General features: G+C 38.4%; 2 protein-coding genes and 1 long non-coding RNA gene across 5 annotated transcripts; 1 reads left to right on the top strand and 2 right to left on the bottom strand.

The window, feature by feature from the left end:
- Positions 1–1455: 1455 nt before the first annotated feature.
- LOC103982250 (CBL-interacting protein kinase 23) lies at positions 1456–5576 on the bottom strand. 2 transcript variants are annotated; one of them, XM_009399126.3, is made up of 14 exons: positions 5208–5575; positions 4555–4617; positions 4093–4164; positions 3874–3981; positions 3702–3782; positions 3341–3394; positions 3132–3257; positions 2945–3034; positions 2736–2855; positions 2530–2646; positions 2196–2312; positions 1930–1986; positions 1777–1851; positions 1456–1662 (listed from the first exon to the last, which is right to left on the bottom strand). In XM_009399126.3, the coding sequence occupies exons 1-14, from the start codon at positions 5373–5375 to the stop codon at positions 1582–1584; spliced, it is 1329 nt and encodes a 442-aa protein (XP_009397401.2). In that variant the 5' UTR covers positions 5376–5575; the 3' UTR covers positions 1456–1581. The 2 variants fall into 2 exon arrangements, with proteins under 2 accessions (XP_009397401.2, XP_009397402.2); XM_009399127.3 differs by lacking the exons at positions 3702–3782; positions 3874–3981; positions 4093–4164 and having other exon boundaries at positions 5208–5576.
- Positions 5577–8393: 2817 nt separating this feature from the next.
- Positions 8394–11374, top strand: LOC135611291 (uncharacterized). Its single transcript, XM_065106907.1, has 3 exons — positions 8394–9076; positions 10177–10474; positions 11097–11374. Coding segments are annotated over exons 1-3 (972 nt in total). The 5' UTR covers positions 8394–8404; the 3' UTR covers positions 11099–11374.
- Positions 11375–12268: 894 nt separating this feature from the next.
- On the bottom strand, positions 12269–14975 carry LOC135611289 (uncharacterized). Of its 2 annotated transcripts, XR_010486491.1 has the most exons (4): positions 14869–14975; positions 14711–14798; positions 12883–12937; positions 12269–12780 (listed from the first exon to the last, which is right to left on the bottom strand). It is a non-coding gene; the product is annotated as an uncharacterized LOC135611289 (long non-coding RNA). The 2 variants fall into 2 exon arrangements; XR_010486490.1 differs by having other exon boundaries at positions 14711–14963.

The following is a 14975-nucleotide window of genomic DNA, read 5'->3' as shown; positions in this document are numbered from 1 at the left end:
CTTTGGGTGCTTCACATGTATTGTAATTTGAAGTTCACTCGATGGTAGGTTGCAGAGTAGCCGAATGGGAATGAAATGGCCTAGGATTGCAATGTTCATCACCCAACAACAGTGAGTCATGTTGGTAAGAAAACCAAGCACTGGATCAATCTCACATAATACAAGAATCATTTGGTGCTTATTAGGTTGGATTTGTCACCTAATTAAAGAAACTAGGTTGTATGTATATATGCCTGCAAATTAAGCACCTTCGTCGGTGCTATTGCTTTTAGCTTTGTTTTCTGAAAATTCGGGCCAAGAAAGATATAGTTTGAATAGAATGATTTTGGAATAATACCATTGAAGAAAATATGATCGATTAATAATCAATAGAACTATCGGCATTGAAATATATAGATTTTGTTGATTAATTTGGTTGTTAAATGTTGATTAATCTCTAGCTAATATTGAACTTGGTAAAACAAAATGGTTGAATAATTAAAAAATAAATGCCATGCACTGATTGATTTTTTTCGAATTGGATTCATAATAAAAAAAAAAGTTTTGAAAGTTGCCGTTGATGAGTTTAGGTGCTGCGCATTGTATCCCAGCTTGTTTGGTTATAATTTATATCAAAAAACATTTAAAATATTCTTCTAATTTTTGTATATTGTAAAATTATAATAAGAATGAAAAATAAAATTTTATTATCATATTTGCTTAGACTTTTATCTTCTCAATATGTTTTCATCGTAACGTATGTATGAATTGCATTTTAATTCATACATACGTTTTCAGTTGATCCAACGCTTGATCTCCGACTCCGATAACCACGGCTTTGCCTCTGCGCCGCGCACCAGCGGTGGAAGTGAGTGGCAGCACTGTGAATAGGCCCATGGTTGCGGTTACATAAGTACAAGAGCGTGTGTGCACGCAAAAGCACGGCACGCGCACGGTGGCGTCGCCGTGTGCAGGGACTAAAGTGTAATTTATCGTAAGTAGGTAGTTGTTGGGCAAAAACAAAAACACATATCCCCATGCACGTTGATACGTTAGCCGATTCACGTACGGACACGTGGTCGAGTTCTTAGTTAGCGCCCTCGCGTTTTTTCTGTTTGATTGCTTTAAAAGTCGTGTACGTCCGTAAAGTCTCCTCCACGAGGCCATGTTCCTGGCGGGGAACGAGAGAAACCTCCTCGTAAGCAGGCCGATCATGGTGGAGAGACTGCCGGAGAATCACTGAATCAGATTATAATGAGAATATAAGGGTATGGCTACTGGGATTGAATCGCGCCTTTGCCATATACCTTTCCAAATAGAAGTACAGTAGGTTTGAGGATACTTAAATAACCATATCAACTCGTTCAAAAAGGCATCGAGTTATAGTTTCCTAAGACAACTCTTCCCCACCATTTAACCATCGAACCCTTCATCACCAAATCAAACACCATTCTCAGAATCATCATGTACGAGGTATTAATGAGAACAAAGGTTTTTTTGATAAATTCATGAGCACGAAGTTCATACAGATTCGTACTTTACTGTACTATGTATAAGGTCATAATTTTAGAACTCCTTCTCGTCAGCTCCAATTGTGCCGATTTAACTCTTATCAGATCTGCTGGTCTCCTCCTGTGACTTCCACATGATGTCCTTTAGCGACGTCGAGAGGCTTTTGTAAAACTATAAAAGAAAATGATGAATCAAGTCGATATGATAGAGGCAAGAGTTCTTGAACTACTCGCGATGGAAACATCATATATACATATAGATATATATGAAAAATCATGTGCTTACCTTGTGAAATTCAAGTGTGTCTCCCTTAGATTTGCGAAGTTCTACCACATGCAGTGAGGGTGCCACTTCAAAAACCTTGGAAAGAGAAGCAGGGATTTTAGTCTCCAAATATAAGAAAGTTTTTTGTCAAAAGGTGATTAAATGATACTTTACCTCACTTGCAATGGCTAAGTGCCCTTTCCTTCCAGATTTTTCCCCTTGTAGTTTTAGCTGAGATAATGTTCAGAACAACCTTGATTAGAGTGATAAATGTGAGAGATGAGTATAAATATGCAATGGAGGCATGCTGGTGAAATCAGCAGCTATAATTAAGACCGACATGGCACATAGGTTCACATTAACAGTTCGGTGGGATTTGCTTTTCCAAATAAGAAAAGCTCACAAATTAGAGAACGTAGAATAAGTTACGAGGAGCTGACCTTGTAGTTCTGTTTTCTTGCTTCGAAACCCAGTGGTTTAGCTGCTTCTTCGATTTTAGAAAGAATCTCATTCGCAGGGAGTTTCGATGTAAACCTTGTTTCCCGCTTGACTAGGCCCTGAAAACAATTAGAAAGTCATATTTTATCTTGCTGCTAATTGATGGCCGACAAATAGCAAATATAGACATGAATGATGCTGCAAGAAAAATAAGAGAAATAAGGAAAGAGCCGAAGACCGGTGTGTTCTTCTCACTTGAGCAATTCTTAAGTTTTACTGAACAAATCAGAATGTTGATGAAATGAACAAAGATGAAGATTTAGAAACGTGAGTCACCATTTGCTTCTCAAAAAGGGTGCCAAGATTGAGCCCCTGTGAAGTAGAGATAAGATCAAAAGCATTCATTGGAACTGGCTTTTCATCTCGTCTCTCGATGACAAGATTTGTTGCATCCTGCACGATGAAAAGGGTGATAAACTTAAAACCATGTACCCATACACGCTTAGAACTTGTTCAAGCAGTCAACGATGAATAAAATTTACCCCCGACTCACTGAAGATCGCATCGACATCATCAAGATTAACCTCTGCTGTTTCAAAGTGTGGTGGCTGATATCCCTTCTTAAACCATTCATTCTCAATGATTTCTGGAATCGTGATGCGCTGCAAGGGAGTTGTATCATATGAGGACTATGCATTGGGTCTTCATTATTTTGATAGCCGAACATGTTTTGAAAGGAAAAACAACTAACAGTTTGGGGTTTAGGATCTAAAATTCTCTTGATAAGTTTCTTCACACTCGTAGAGAACCAAGACGGACAAGTGAAATCTGCTTTGAAGATCTGTAATGGCATCCACAAACATCAGGAACAAATTTGCAATGGAAACCTTACATGATTAATCACTATCTAAAAAGAATACTTCTGCACGAGAAATCACCTTTTTATATAATGACATTAGATTGGAATCTTCAAAAGGCAAATAACCTGCCATAAGGACAAAAAGGATCACACCACATGACCATATATCTGCCCTGGCCCCATCATAACCTTTGTCTTTGACCACCTAAGGAGAATATATACGAAATGAAGAAGATAAAGAATCTAGGGAACCGAAAGAATCGACTCCAACTCAATCGCAAAAGTTACCTCAGGGGCAACGTAATTTGGAGTACCACATGTTGTGTAAAGTAAGCCATCCTCCTGCAATGAGAAGCTAGCCAGGTTCAAGAAACTCATGAATCCATCTGTCTTTCAAATAATGTACCCATGTTGTTTGTCGCCTATATTTCAGCAACGTATACGAATACTGAAATGACGGACAGAGATATAATGACACAATAAAAAAACAAATCTTGAAAAGGGTGCAAGTACCTCATCAAATTATGGGAGCCCTAACAAAGCGAATGTGGAATGACGAGAATAAAAACACACTAAAACATTTTAATTACTCCTTATGTTGTTTTCAACATGCGTAATCTATGTCAGCACCAAAGTCATAAAAACTTACACGAACTTGTTGAGGTAATGCACTGAGCCCGAAATCTGAGATCTTAAGAACACCATTGGAGTCCAACAACAGATTCTCGGGCTGTTACCAATTCCAGGTCATAGAAACAAAGTGAGTGACGGAATCAACATTCTAGTAATGCTAGGGGACAAGACATAAATCCATTCTCAACCTTCAGATCTCGATGGAAGACACCTCTACTATGACAGTAATCTACAGCATCAATCAGCTGTTGAAAGTACTTTCTAGCTTCATCCTCCTTCAATTTTCCATTACGAGCCTACATCAGGAATCTTAGAATATTAGCAGCAATACACAAGGAATCATGAGTAACTTTCTATATTTTTCTTTCAGCAGAACAGGAAACTATGCCAAGAACATCGTATCTTACAATTCTGTCAAAGAGTTCACCCCCAGTTATAAATTCCAAAACCATGTATATCTTCGTCTTGCTGGCCATGACCTATGACAAAAGGTTTGAGCAGTTACAACTTAGATCTTCAATCAGAGGATTAGTGGACTACGACAGAGACAGAAGTCAGAGCCCACATCATTGAATGCTTGCATTCCACATGTCAGAGATGATGCATACTATCAAAGGCAAAAAGGAAACCGTAAAATGAAAATGTTGCAGAACATGATCCAGCTGAAGAAACTTAGAAATAGCAAATGTCGGAAGTTTGTTCTTTAAGAAAGCAGATATAAGAATTTAGGAAAACAATAGCAGAAATATGTTAACAGCAGTCGGAAAAACCTCAAATTTCAGTATCTAGTTCACTATATGCATCATGGACAGCTGAATGAAATAGGTAAATCACATAAATGCAAATAAGAACTAAGCCTTGTACCTCACCTCATACATCCGTACCACATTCGGATGTCTAACCAGTTTCATGGTTGAGATTTCCCGTTTTATCTGCAGCATATGAGTTGGTAAACACCGTCAGCCTACTACGAGTCAACAGAACACAATAAGTCAAGAAACTCATCCTAAAAGCCTATAAAGAAACTGAATTGTGGGAATCACATTAACCACACAAGCCACAGTACAGAGCATGATGAGAATGCTAATATCAAGAAATGGTTTTCGTTGATCGCTGCCAAAACTTGGAAATGTGCCGATGACAGCTCCATCCATGAAAATTCATTGGCAGATGATCAACAAATCCTACACACAGTAGAAAAGCACCTTGACCTTATCGTGTGGAACTCGATCACATGAACAATATTATTCATGCTTTACTGATCGATTTTGTCAACAGATCAAAGATTCCCTCTTTTGATTCTGTTTCTAGGGTAAAAAACGAGACCGAGGATAGACGCCAAGTTGCAGACGAGTCCAAACATTTCACGAGCTCTTTCTAAACGAAGGAAAACCTAAGCTGATGCTGCACGAACCCTTAATCTCGGCATATCCAAAAGAAACGGGAAGCGAGAAACCAAGACTAAATCAAGAAAACCCCGGAAAAGTAGCGTGCTTTGGACAAAGGTCGCATCTTTCTTCACCTGGCCGACCATCTTATGCCGCAGGATCTTGTCTTTGTCGAAGATCTTGATGGCCACGTTCTCCCCCGTCTCGAGGTTCTTCGCGAACTTCACCTTGGCGAAGGTGCCCTCCCCGAGCGTCCGACCGAGCTCGTACTTCCCCACCCTCGTACGCCCGACGGCGGCCATCCCTTCCCTTCCCTTCCCTCCCTCCCAAAGCCCAACGACAAGCAAACGAGAACAGATCAGTCCTCCTCGCGCCACCTCAAGATCCCTTCTTGGGGCAGGGCGGCTGCCATTCCCGCGAGTCCACCACGTTCATGGTCGCGACCACAGAATTCGAGGAGACCCGGTGGAGAGGGCGAAGGGAGAGGCGTATTACGTCCGTACTCTCTCTCCCCCCCGCTGTCCCCTCTCCCTTTAATTCATCTTCTCGTGTTTGGTGTTTGTCCGGAAACGGCAAATCCGCTACCTCCGTAATTACAGTAATCTAAACACCAATATTTTTTTATAGCTTGTATTTTTGTTGATACATCTAACTATTAATTTTAATTAAAAATAACTTTTTTTAATCCAAATTAATTAATTAAATTATGATAACATAATAACCAAAAAATAAATTTAATCATGACAATAAGTCCTATTATCCGTTAACAATCAAATCAAATATACCTTTTTTTATCATTTATATATTTTTTGGTATTTATTGTTTTAATTGAGTCATCATAGATAGGTACTCATTTTTTTACTCTCTTTTAATCATAATTATATACATTTTTCAAACTTAATCATCATTATTATCATCAAATTCACTATGTCCAAAGTAAACAATGACCATGATTTGTCTTATCTTGAAAACCATGACTACTTGCACTTGTCTCCACTACCAATAGTACAAAGTTTAGTAGCAGTTAGCTATGGCTTGGATGGTGCAAGAGCATGCATGATGATCTCCACTCATTTTTGTACCTCTAATCAAGATTATATCTATGAATGATGGATGATCTTGGTGAGCATAGTAGTGTAGTCATCACCCTCATCTATATGTTCACCATGTTAAAGGCAACAATGACCATCATTGTCTTAATACTTAACACTAATCTCTCCACTACTAAAGGTTACAATCATTAGATGAATTTTATGCTTTGGTATAAAGATTAGAAGGCATTGCACATGCCATCATGGCTTGGGTGGTGGTATACTTTCAAGAGTCCCAAGGCATTGTAGGGCTACCAATGGCTCCAAAATAGGTGGTAGGATGACATAAACTATCATGTTAAGACCAGTCATGGAGTATGGAACTACTTTTAATTCATGGAATTCAATGACCATGATAGAATATTGTTTTAGAGCTAATAATTCAGCATAGAATAATGTGTGGTGTGATGCTTTCTTTTTCCTATGGGGATGATGGAATTTTGTACTGCATTATTAGTAAACACCTCCCCATCAGTAGACACCTTCCCTGGATGAAAGCCTGTGAGGTAGGTGCCAAGCAAGAGTCATAAGTAAGACCAATCAATAGGATAAAAGGTAGTGCAAACCCTTAATTGTAAGACACTATGTTTGATGTCATTTGAATGGATCATCTTGTCCTAAAATTAAATCATGAAGAATGACAATGCAGTGTTTCAAGGATAAGCAACATTGACACTGTTATATTGTCATGTCTACATCAATTTGATATGTCACAAGTTGAGAAGTTGGAGCACAGTGCTTCTCAAAATGCACTTGATGAATGTGAAAGGAGTTTAGATATAAAATAGTATATCACTTGTTGCATTAGTATTGATTTAAATTATCTTTAGAGTCACACTAATCAATTTACTTTTTTTATTTTTTACAATTCAATGCTATCATTTGTAATTAATATAATGTAATTGATGAATGTGAAAAGAGTTTAGACATGAAATAGTATATCATTTATTGCATTAGTACTGATTTAAATTATCTTTAGAGTGCTTTTTTACAATCCAATGCTATCATTTCTAATTAATATTAGGCAAAACTACTTATACAAACTTATAAATTTGGTGATCTTTCATTCACCCCCACTAAAATTAACATTTAATATTCTTCAAATTATTATGTATATCCCTCTTAAAGTAGTGATTTTAGAAATTATAAAAAAAATCAAATAATTGTTGAAAATGGTGAATGATATGTTAAGTAGCTAAAAATTTTAATACTATTGGATAGCATTGAATGATATCAAATATTTAATTATTTGAATGTATGTATATAACCCCTTTACTAATCATGTCATAGAATCTAACCTAACTCAAGTATTTAACTCGAACAAATGAAAAGATAACATTATCCCTTGGATTAAAAGATATTTTAATAAAAAAAAGGATAATTCAACATGGATCCCTAGGTACACATGTTTCATTTTAATAAGTAGTCCCTATCATGATCTTACACACCCATTAATATAAAATGAAGCATATAATATAGCAAATCATAACCCTAACCACATGTTTGCTGATTCTTCACCTCTTTGCCCATCCTATTCTAACTACAAGCCTTCAACAACAACAATAACAATACCAACAATAATAATAATAATACTAATAACAATATGTGCATACTTAAATCGGATTCAACTTTTCTTTTTCTTTATTTGAGTGGATTAAGGATGGGGATTGGAAGTCAACGCGTGTGCCACCTTACATTACATCCAAGCGCGTCCAATGTCAACGCACTTTGACCCTTCTTTGTAAGTCTCCATCTGATCTAGCTGATGTCAGGTTGCACGTCCCCGGTCTTGCAATGTGGGGGCAGCTTATTGGCTCACCCATGGGTCCCATCTTCCTTTACTCCAATTATTTATCGTCTTTTATCTTTTACCAATAATATATAACATTTATCAATAAAAGATCAATTTGTTGAATCAATATAATGGGCCGAGAGAAAATAGCCCGGTCCAATTTCAAACAGAAAAGAGCCCAATTAAAACCACTCAATATGGGCCGAATAGAACGGCGTAGCTAAAATAGCTCGGTCCAATTTCAAATAGGATAAGAGCCCAATTAAAACCACTCAATTGGGCCGATTAAATTGCAAATGAAAAAGAGCCCAATTAAAATCACTCAACTTGGGCCAATTCAAACGGGTTAGCGGCTTCCGGATTCGGTCGAACCGAAATGAAATGTGACAGCGCGTCAAACCGGGTCACGAGAACCGAGCTATCTATATGATGGGGAAGAGGTCGATTGATGGGGCGAGGAGGGAAAGCAGGCATGGCGACGCTGGTGGCCGGCTCTTACGAGAAGTTTATTTGGGGGTTCGCCTTCAAGCCGGAAACCCTAACCCTAAAACCCCTCTTCTCCTACCCCTCCCACATCGGCCCCATCAAGGCCGTCGCGACCGCCGGCACCGTCGCCGCGTCCGGCGGCTCCGACGACGCCATCAAGCTCTACGACCTCGCCGCCGCTGCCGAGGTCGGCACCCTCCTCGACCACAGCGGCGCCGTCACCGCCCTCGCTTTCTACGCCCCGGCCTCCTCCCCCGGCGGCCTCCCCCGCAACCTCCTCTCCGCCTCCGACGATGGCGCCGTTTGCATCTACGACGCCGACCCCTTCGTCCACCTTAAGACCGTCCCCACACACCGCAAGGGCATCGCCGATCTTGCCGTCCACCCCACCGGCCGCGCCGCGCTCACGGTCGGCCGCGACGCCTGCCTCGCGCTGATCAATCTTGTCAGGGGCCGGCGGAGCTTCTCGTGCCGGCTTGACCGCGAGGCCTCCATCGTGAGGTATGGGTGCGGAGACGGGGCGAGGTTCTTTATGGTGGCAGACGAAAGGATTACGGTGCATGATTCCGAGGATGCGAGGTTGATTCAGGAGATGGACGGGCAGAAGAGGGTCCTTTGCGTCGCTCCTTCTGAGGTATCGTTTCTATTTACGAGGAAAAAAAGCTTTTTTTTCGTATTCTTTGTTCGTCCTCGAAGTAAAGTATGGTAAGCTAAACGAATGTGATCTGAACAAAACGTGTTAGTTGTTCTTCAAGGATTTTACCTGGTACAGAAAGTAATTTGAAGTAATAAATAATGCAAGGATGGATTGCATAGATATCTTGAATTATAAACATGTGTTTTCCCTTTTGTTATGTTCTTTACTGGTTCTAAGAGTTGAGGGTTACTTCCAGAGAGATTCCTTGCGCAGAACGTCCCAATTAGTATTTGGCGTTTGATTCATGCTGGACTTCAGTGTTTGCTGAATCGTTGAGTACATGTTAGCATTTGAAAATACAAAATAAGACTTTATTGTGAAACACAAAGTTGATTTTTTCAAAAGCTAGCTTATTCTTTGATTGACTGCCTTCTATTTCAAAAGTAGGGCATTGGAGCTACATTAAGGTTATAGAACTCACATAAACATTGGTTTGGGTTTTAAAGTAACATGAATTTGAATACCGGTCCGTTACTGATTTGAATAACTTGTACCAGTATTTTGGGTGGCATAATGACTTGTGCAGCCTGGTATCACTGAAAAAATAATAAGTATGATTGATAGAACAGTGCAGAGCTATATGTTCCATCACCAGGACTTGATCCGATCGAAATAATCTGTTTATATTTATTGATTATATTTATTCTTTTAAATTCTAGTAACAATATGAAATCCAGAAGCAGGCCTCTTTGTTATCTTGTTTGTTTTCTTAATTGTATATCGTTTGATCTTATGTTATCGTATAAAACTTGCGAAACCTGTTTAGCAACCAATTTGTAGAAGATAGTCTTTGTTCTTTAGGATAACTTTTCACTGTTATACTTCAATTTGTACACTTTGATGCTTCCTTCTATTTCTTTGCTATTTGAATCCAAAAACACTTTAAGAAAATAGAAAGGTAGATTTGGGGTATAAAAGCACTGAGTCTTCCATTGTGATCTTTCCTACGCTCTATCAATATCCGTTAAATGGCTGCTTGATGTTTTATTTGTTGGGATAATGTCATGATTTTTCCTACACTACTTAAAATGTTTCAGAATGGAGTTTTGTTTACTGGTGGAGAGGACCGCAGCATCACTGCCTGGGATACAACATCCGGGAAAGTTGCATATAGCATTGAGGATGCACATTCAACACGTGTAAAAGGACTTGTTATTTTCAAGAATGGAAATGATGCAGAAAGTTCTGAAGCTTCCAATTTTATTGTTTCTGCCTCATCTGATGGTGTCGTACGAGTATGGGATGCCCGCATGACTGCCAAAGAGAAACCAAATCCATTGGCTGAGACTAACACAAAATCCAGACTAACTTGTCTGGCTGGATCATTTAGAAAATGTGAGTACTAGGAGCTTTTGTTTTTTCATATTCATATTTGTTCTCTTATTGTCACTAGACCTCACTAAGCTAAAAGTGATTTCTTTTTTTAAACATTTATGTCTCCAAAAGATTTTTTTTTTCTTTGTTACTTTGCTAAATTCGATACAAGAATTCATTCGATTCATGTTATTAGCTCGGTCCCTTGAAGTTTTGATTTTCTGTGTGCTAATTAATTATCACAACCATATTGGCATTATAGTGCGTACGCTTGTTGTGCAAGAATGCCAATGACGAACCAGGAACTTACATCTTTTGTAAGCACAATAGGAGTAAAGGGTGCAAGAAATTATTGCCGATTTAAACTTTATAAATGGTTTGAGGAGTTCCTATTTAGTGATTCTTCTCTCGAGCATCCATTAATTTCAGAAAAAAAGGATCAAAACCTCTGAAATAGAAAAACACGACTTGTTTAGTTTTAGAAAATCCTTTTGCTATTTCTCTTGATTGCTATCCCCAAATTTATATTTTTAGTACACGGCTCAATTCTTATCTGAGAGGCAATTTCTATATTGGATACTTTTTAACTGTTTAAATCAGCTTGACATGTGGATTCTTAAAATATTTATTGTTGTTGTTTCAGGACTGTCGACTCTGGACTGGTACTCTGGGGAATGGAAACTTTGATCCACTTTTCTTGCTTCCGGTTAGGGTTAGGTACAACATTTTGTATATCGAGACTCTACAGGCGAAAAATTTTCTCCTAGAAACAATCATTATTTGATACACTAGGCAATGAGTTGCAAAGGAGGTCTGCTGAGTTGCGCTGTCTAAAATGAATTATTTAACCTACTTTGCTTATAGCATTTACTTTGCTTATAGCATTTATGTTGAGGTCAATGAAGTTCTTATTTATTTGCATCTGACAATGATCTTGATTTGCATAGTTTGCCAGTTTGTACATTTAGATTGCTATTTCTATTCGAAGGATTACCCAACTGCTCAGTAAATGACTCTTCTACAAGCTCAGTTTTATTGTTCCTTGTCCTTAAAAGAGGAGGAAGCGCATGGGAATGATGTAGTCATTTGGTGTCTTCAGCAAATGCCTGTCGCTAATAGTTATCAGTAAGTGGCAGCATCACATTTGCCAATTCTTTAAACTGTTGCTTATAGTTATCAGTAAGATGTTTACCCTTGTGGTTGGTGTTCTGTTCCCAATTCTCTTTCCATCAGTTTGTGTTTCAAACCCTCTTTTACTTAGTATTTGTAAGTCTGTCAGGTCAGGAGGAAGCCTTTTCTCTCTTTCCGATACAGTAAATCAAACCTTACTATCCCTTTTGAGCAACTAAAGCTTAGTTTAGCAGGAGCAAAAAGATAATGATGTGATGTAGATATATATATGAGCATTTGATTCAAACTAGCAAGAAATGTAAATAGGATCGAATGTTGTCGAAGATAACATACCAAAATAGGTTTTGATATCTCACGTGAAGGTCGGATTTAAAGGAGAACCATCTTTATTGATGGGGAAATAATTAATTATTGAATCAAATTGATCATGTCAACAACAATGGAAATTAAAATATTTTCTGAACATTTTATAATTCGAAAATAAATATCTTGTGATTAGAGAGAGTTTAGGCCTAAGGTTCTGATGCAGTTTTCTAATCTAGCTATCGAAGAGACATCATTGATGTCGTATTTTAGGAATGAAAACCTTCGATTGATTCAAGCTAGTATGAGCGATTCTTGTATCGTATCGATACAAGATCAGATTGACTGTTTGCCTCGACATCGGCCACTGACACAAAACAGTTTTTATTCATGAGCAAATCATATAATTTGACTGAAGGTATTATTATCCCAACACGATATTTGCATCCACAACTACCGCTCTTCAATCCAATGGAAAGATATATCATGAAGACGGACTTCACCCAGCCAGCAAACCCTAAAAGATCATCCCATGGATGTCGGGTAGTCAAGCTATGTGCTTGGCCAAAGTACGAAGCTCGACATGCTTCTTCCTCCTAAACCTCGCGAGGCACTGGCCCAACTGGTTCTCCCTGCTTGTTGACTGAGTACCACTGCATTATCATCAAACTTGATCTCACTGCCATCGCAGCACGCACCACCACACCATCCGCCACATCACCCTTTCTTTACTTTGCCACGGGGTTGTGCTTCCTTCACTGATGTGATAATGGTGTCACCCGGTTGTGCTCCCCTCCTTCCTTTCAATGCTTGCATGCGCATTATACGCTTTGCACCGGAGTTGTCCACCACTTTTGAGGTTTTGCCCTCATCTGTATGAATGTTCTTTGCTGCTGCAGTGACACAAAGAGCAGTTTCAGCTGGTTTTAGATCATCTGTTGTTTATGCACAACAAGGAAAGTTCATCAACAAAAATTGAGATAAGGAAATTTTGCCTAAAGATCATCTGCCATCGTAGTTGCTGCAATGGCGGTGGAGGAGGTGACAGCACTGCATTGTGGTGAAGGTCAATAAATGAGGAGGCAATAAGGTGATGACAAAGGTGCAAACAGGAGGATGAAGCAGATAAAGAGGAGAGGAAGAGAGAAATATCATATGCTTTTATATTTAACACATTTTATAGCATAAATTAGAGTAATGGAATATTCAAGAATTAGTCCATCAACTATCATTTACACAAACAGCGAGTAGATATCTCATTTCAGGTTATTATACTGATGAGCATGATGATTGAGATATGGTGGGATGTAATTTGCAGATATTTTTGAAATGAACAGTATGTTTTCAAGTCAAATGATTGGTAAAATTGGGGAAAATTCTTCAATCAATTCTCACAGAATTAACAGAAGGAGAAGACAAGTCACCAGCACCAATTTGTATCCGTATGTGTGAGTTAAATTCAACACTTCAAAGTTCTTTAAGATCCACAAGGCAGAATACACTGGTTATCATCGTATGGCAAAGAGATTGGACTCAACTTAAATTAAAAGAGAGAAACAGAGTATCTGAGAGAAAACATATTGGTAACTCAGCTTTGCCATTGCTTCCTGATTTGCTCCTAACAAATTATTGTCAAAGCTTCCAATCAAAGAACGTCCAACTATTCAGATGTCATACATGTTAGCATAATTGTAAGTACCACATTTGAAAATGTACAAAAGACAATGCATGTTAAAGAATAGACAGTCGTATGACTCGACCACATATCTTTTACCGAATGTCTCAAGACTTGATTAGTTTAAGCAGGTCTAACCTAAAGGACAGGTTTATGTGTATCACGAAACCATGATGTAGCATAGTGCAGTTTATAAGGTTAAGGTAAAGAATGACATTATATGCTACGGAAAAAAAAAAATCACATTATAAGCTAATAAAACAAGAAAACAGAAGGGAAGAAGTAAAATTCAAACACAAAAAACCGTGGTAGTAACTTTTCCAGTATTGGCTACTACCGGAAAACATCACAGTGTAAGAGAGGGTCTTTATCATTTACTTCATAAGAAAGTTTAAGGTTACAAAGAATAAAAATTCGATAGTTGAAGAGCGAGATTTATACAACTAAAAGCCGATCTTTAAGCCAGACAAGCATTTCAAAGATTGGTTGCCAGTTCAATTCTAATACAAATAAAACTTTAAGATGATTTTTATAACAAGGCTACATCATTCTTAAATGTTTAGATTTTATAAAGAATTGATAGCCTTTCTGTTCAAAAGTCACATGATCTCAACATTAATTCTCCTTACTTCATGTATAAACACTAGATCCTTCTTCTTCCGTTTCTGATGTGCACATAACCTATAGTTACCATATAGAGATGCATCCTTCCTTTCCCTTCTCAAAACCAATAATTCAATGAATTCTGTGGTTTGCAATTATGATAGTTATCATAAACTAATCCAAATATGAGTTAACAGTTTACAGGCCAAGCACTTCTAAACATAAAATAAAAAGAACATTTTGAAACAAAGAGCACCACAACTAAGAGGCAAGTGACCAAAGAAGCATTTCCCCAAACACTTGGAAGACGAGACTAACAGTGAAAATTAGCCTTCATATGATCATTAGCATACATCTACCTTGTTTTAATTAGTCACAGGTCCCAGAATCTTGTTGTTACCCATTTGGAGACCCTGATGCGCCTCCAAATCTGAATCTCAGGTCAATGCAACACCATGGCACGATAACCAGAAATCATAACCACTACGGCAGCAACGGTAACAACACTCAGAACCAAACGATGAAAACTAGTAGCACAAACAAACCTGCAGACAATTTAGACGAGAAGGATGCGCTCATTTTCTCCAGCAGGGGAAGCAACACGGAGAACGAGGAGGAAATGAGCCTCTCTTTCTTGTAACACGCAAAGACATCACAATTAGTACATAGAACACACAGCATAAACAGGACTAGGGTTTCTCACTTCCTCCACCACCGCTGCCGCCGTCGCCGTCGCCGTCGCAGGACCCTTTAAGGGTCGTAAAAGAACGACCTTTTTCTCTCTTTTTTTTTTTTTGGAGAATAAGGGGG

Source organism: Musa acuminata, chromosome BXJ2-4 (assembly GCF_036884655.1).
Source record: "Musa acuminata AAA Group cultivar baxijiao chromosome BXJ2-4, Cavendish_Baxijiao_AAA, whole genome shotgun sequence".
In the NCBI taxonomy this organism is placed as follows: domain Eukaryota; kingdom Viridiplantae; phylum Streptophyta; class Magnoliopsida; order Zingiberales; family Musaceae; genus Musa; species Musa acuminata.
Note: the sequence above shows the minus strand (reverse complement) of the source record. Positions and strands in the feature narration are given on the sequence as shown.

Coding starts and splice junctions, on each gene's coding strand:
- LOC103982250 (XM_009399126.3), bottom strand. CDS start 5,375: ATGGCCGCCGTCGGGCGTACGAGGGTGGGGAAGTACGAGCTCGGTCGG. Junction 4,165..4,554: donor ATGTGGTACGGATGTATGAG/GTGAGGTACAAG, acceptor CTTTTGTCATAG/GTCATGGCCAGCAAGACGAA. Junction 1,663..1,776: donor ACACACTTGAATTTCACAAG/GTAAGCACATGA, acceptor TTTCTTTTATAG/TTTTACAAAAGCCTCTCGAC.
- LOC135611291 (XM_065106907.1), top strand. CDS start 8,405: ATGGGGCGAGGAGGGAAAGCAGGCATGGCGACGCTGGTGGCCGGCTCT. Junction 9,077..10,176: donor TTTGCGTCGCTCCTTCTGAG/GTATCGTTTCTA, acceptor AAAATGTTTCAG/AATGGAGTTTTGTTTACTGG.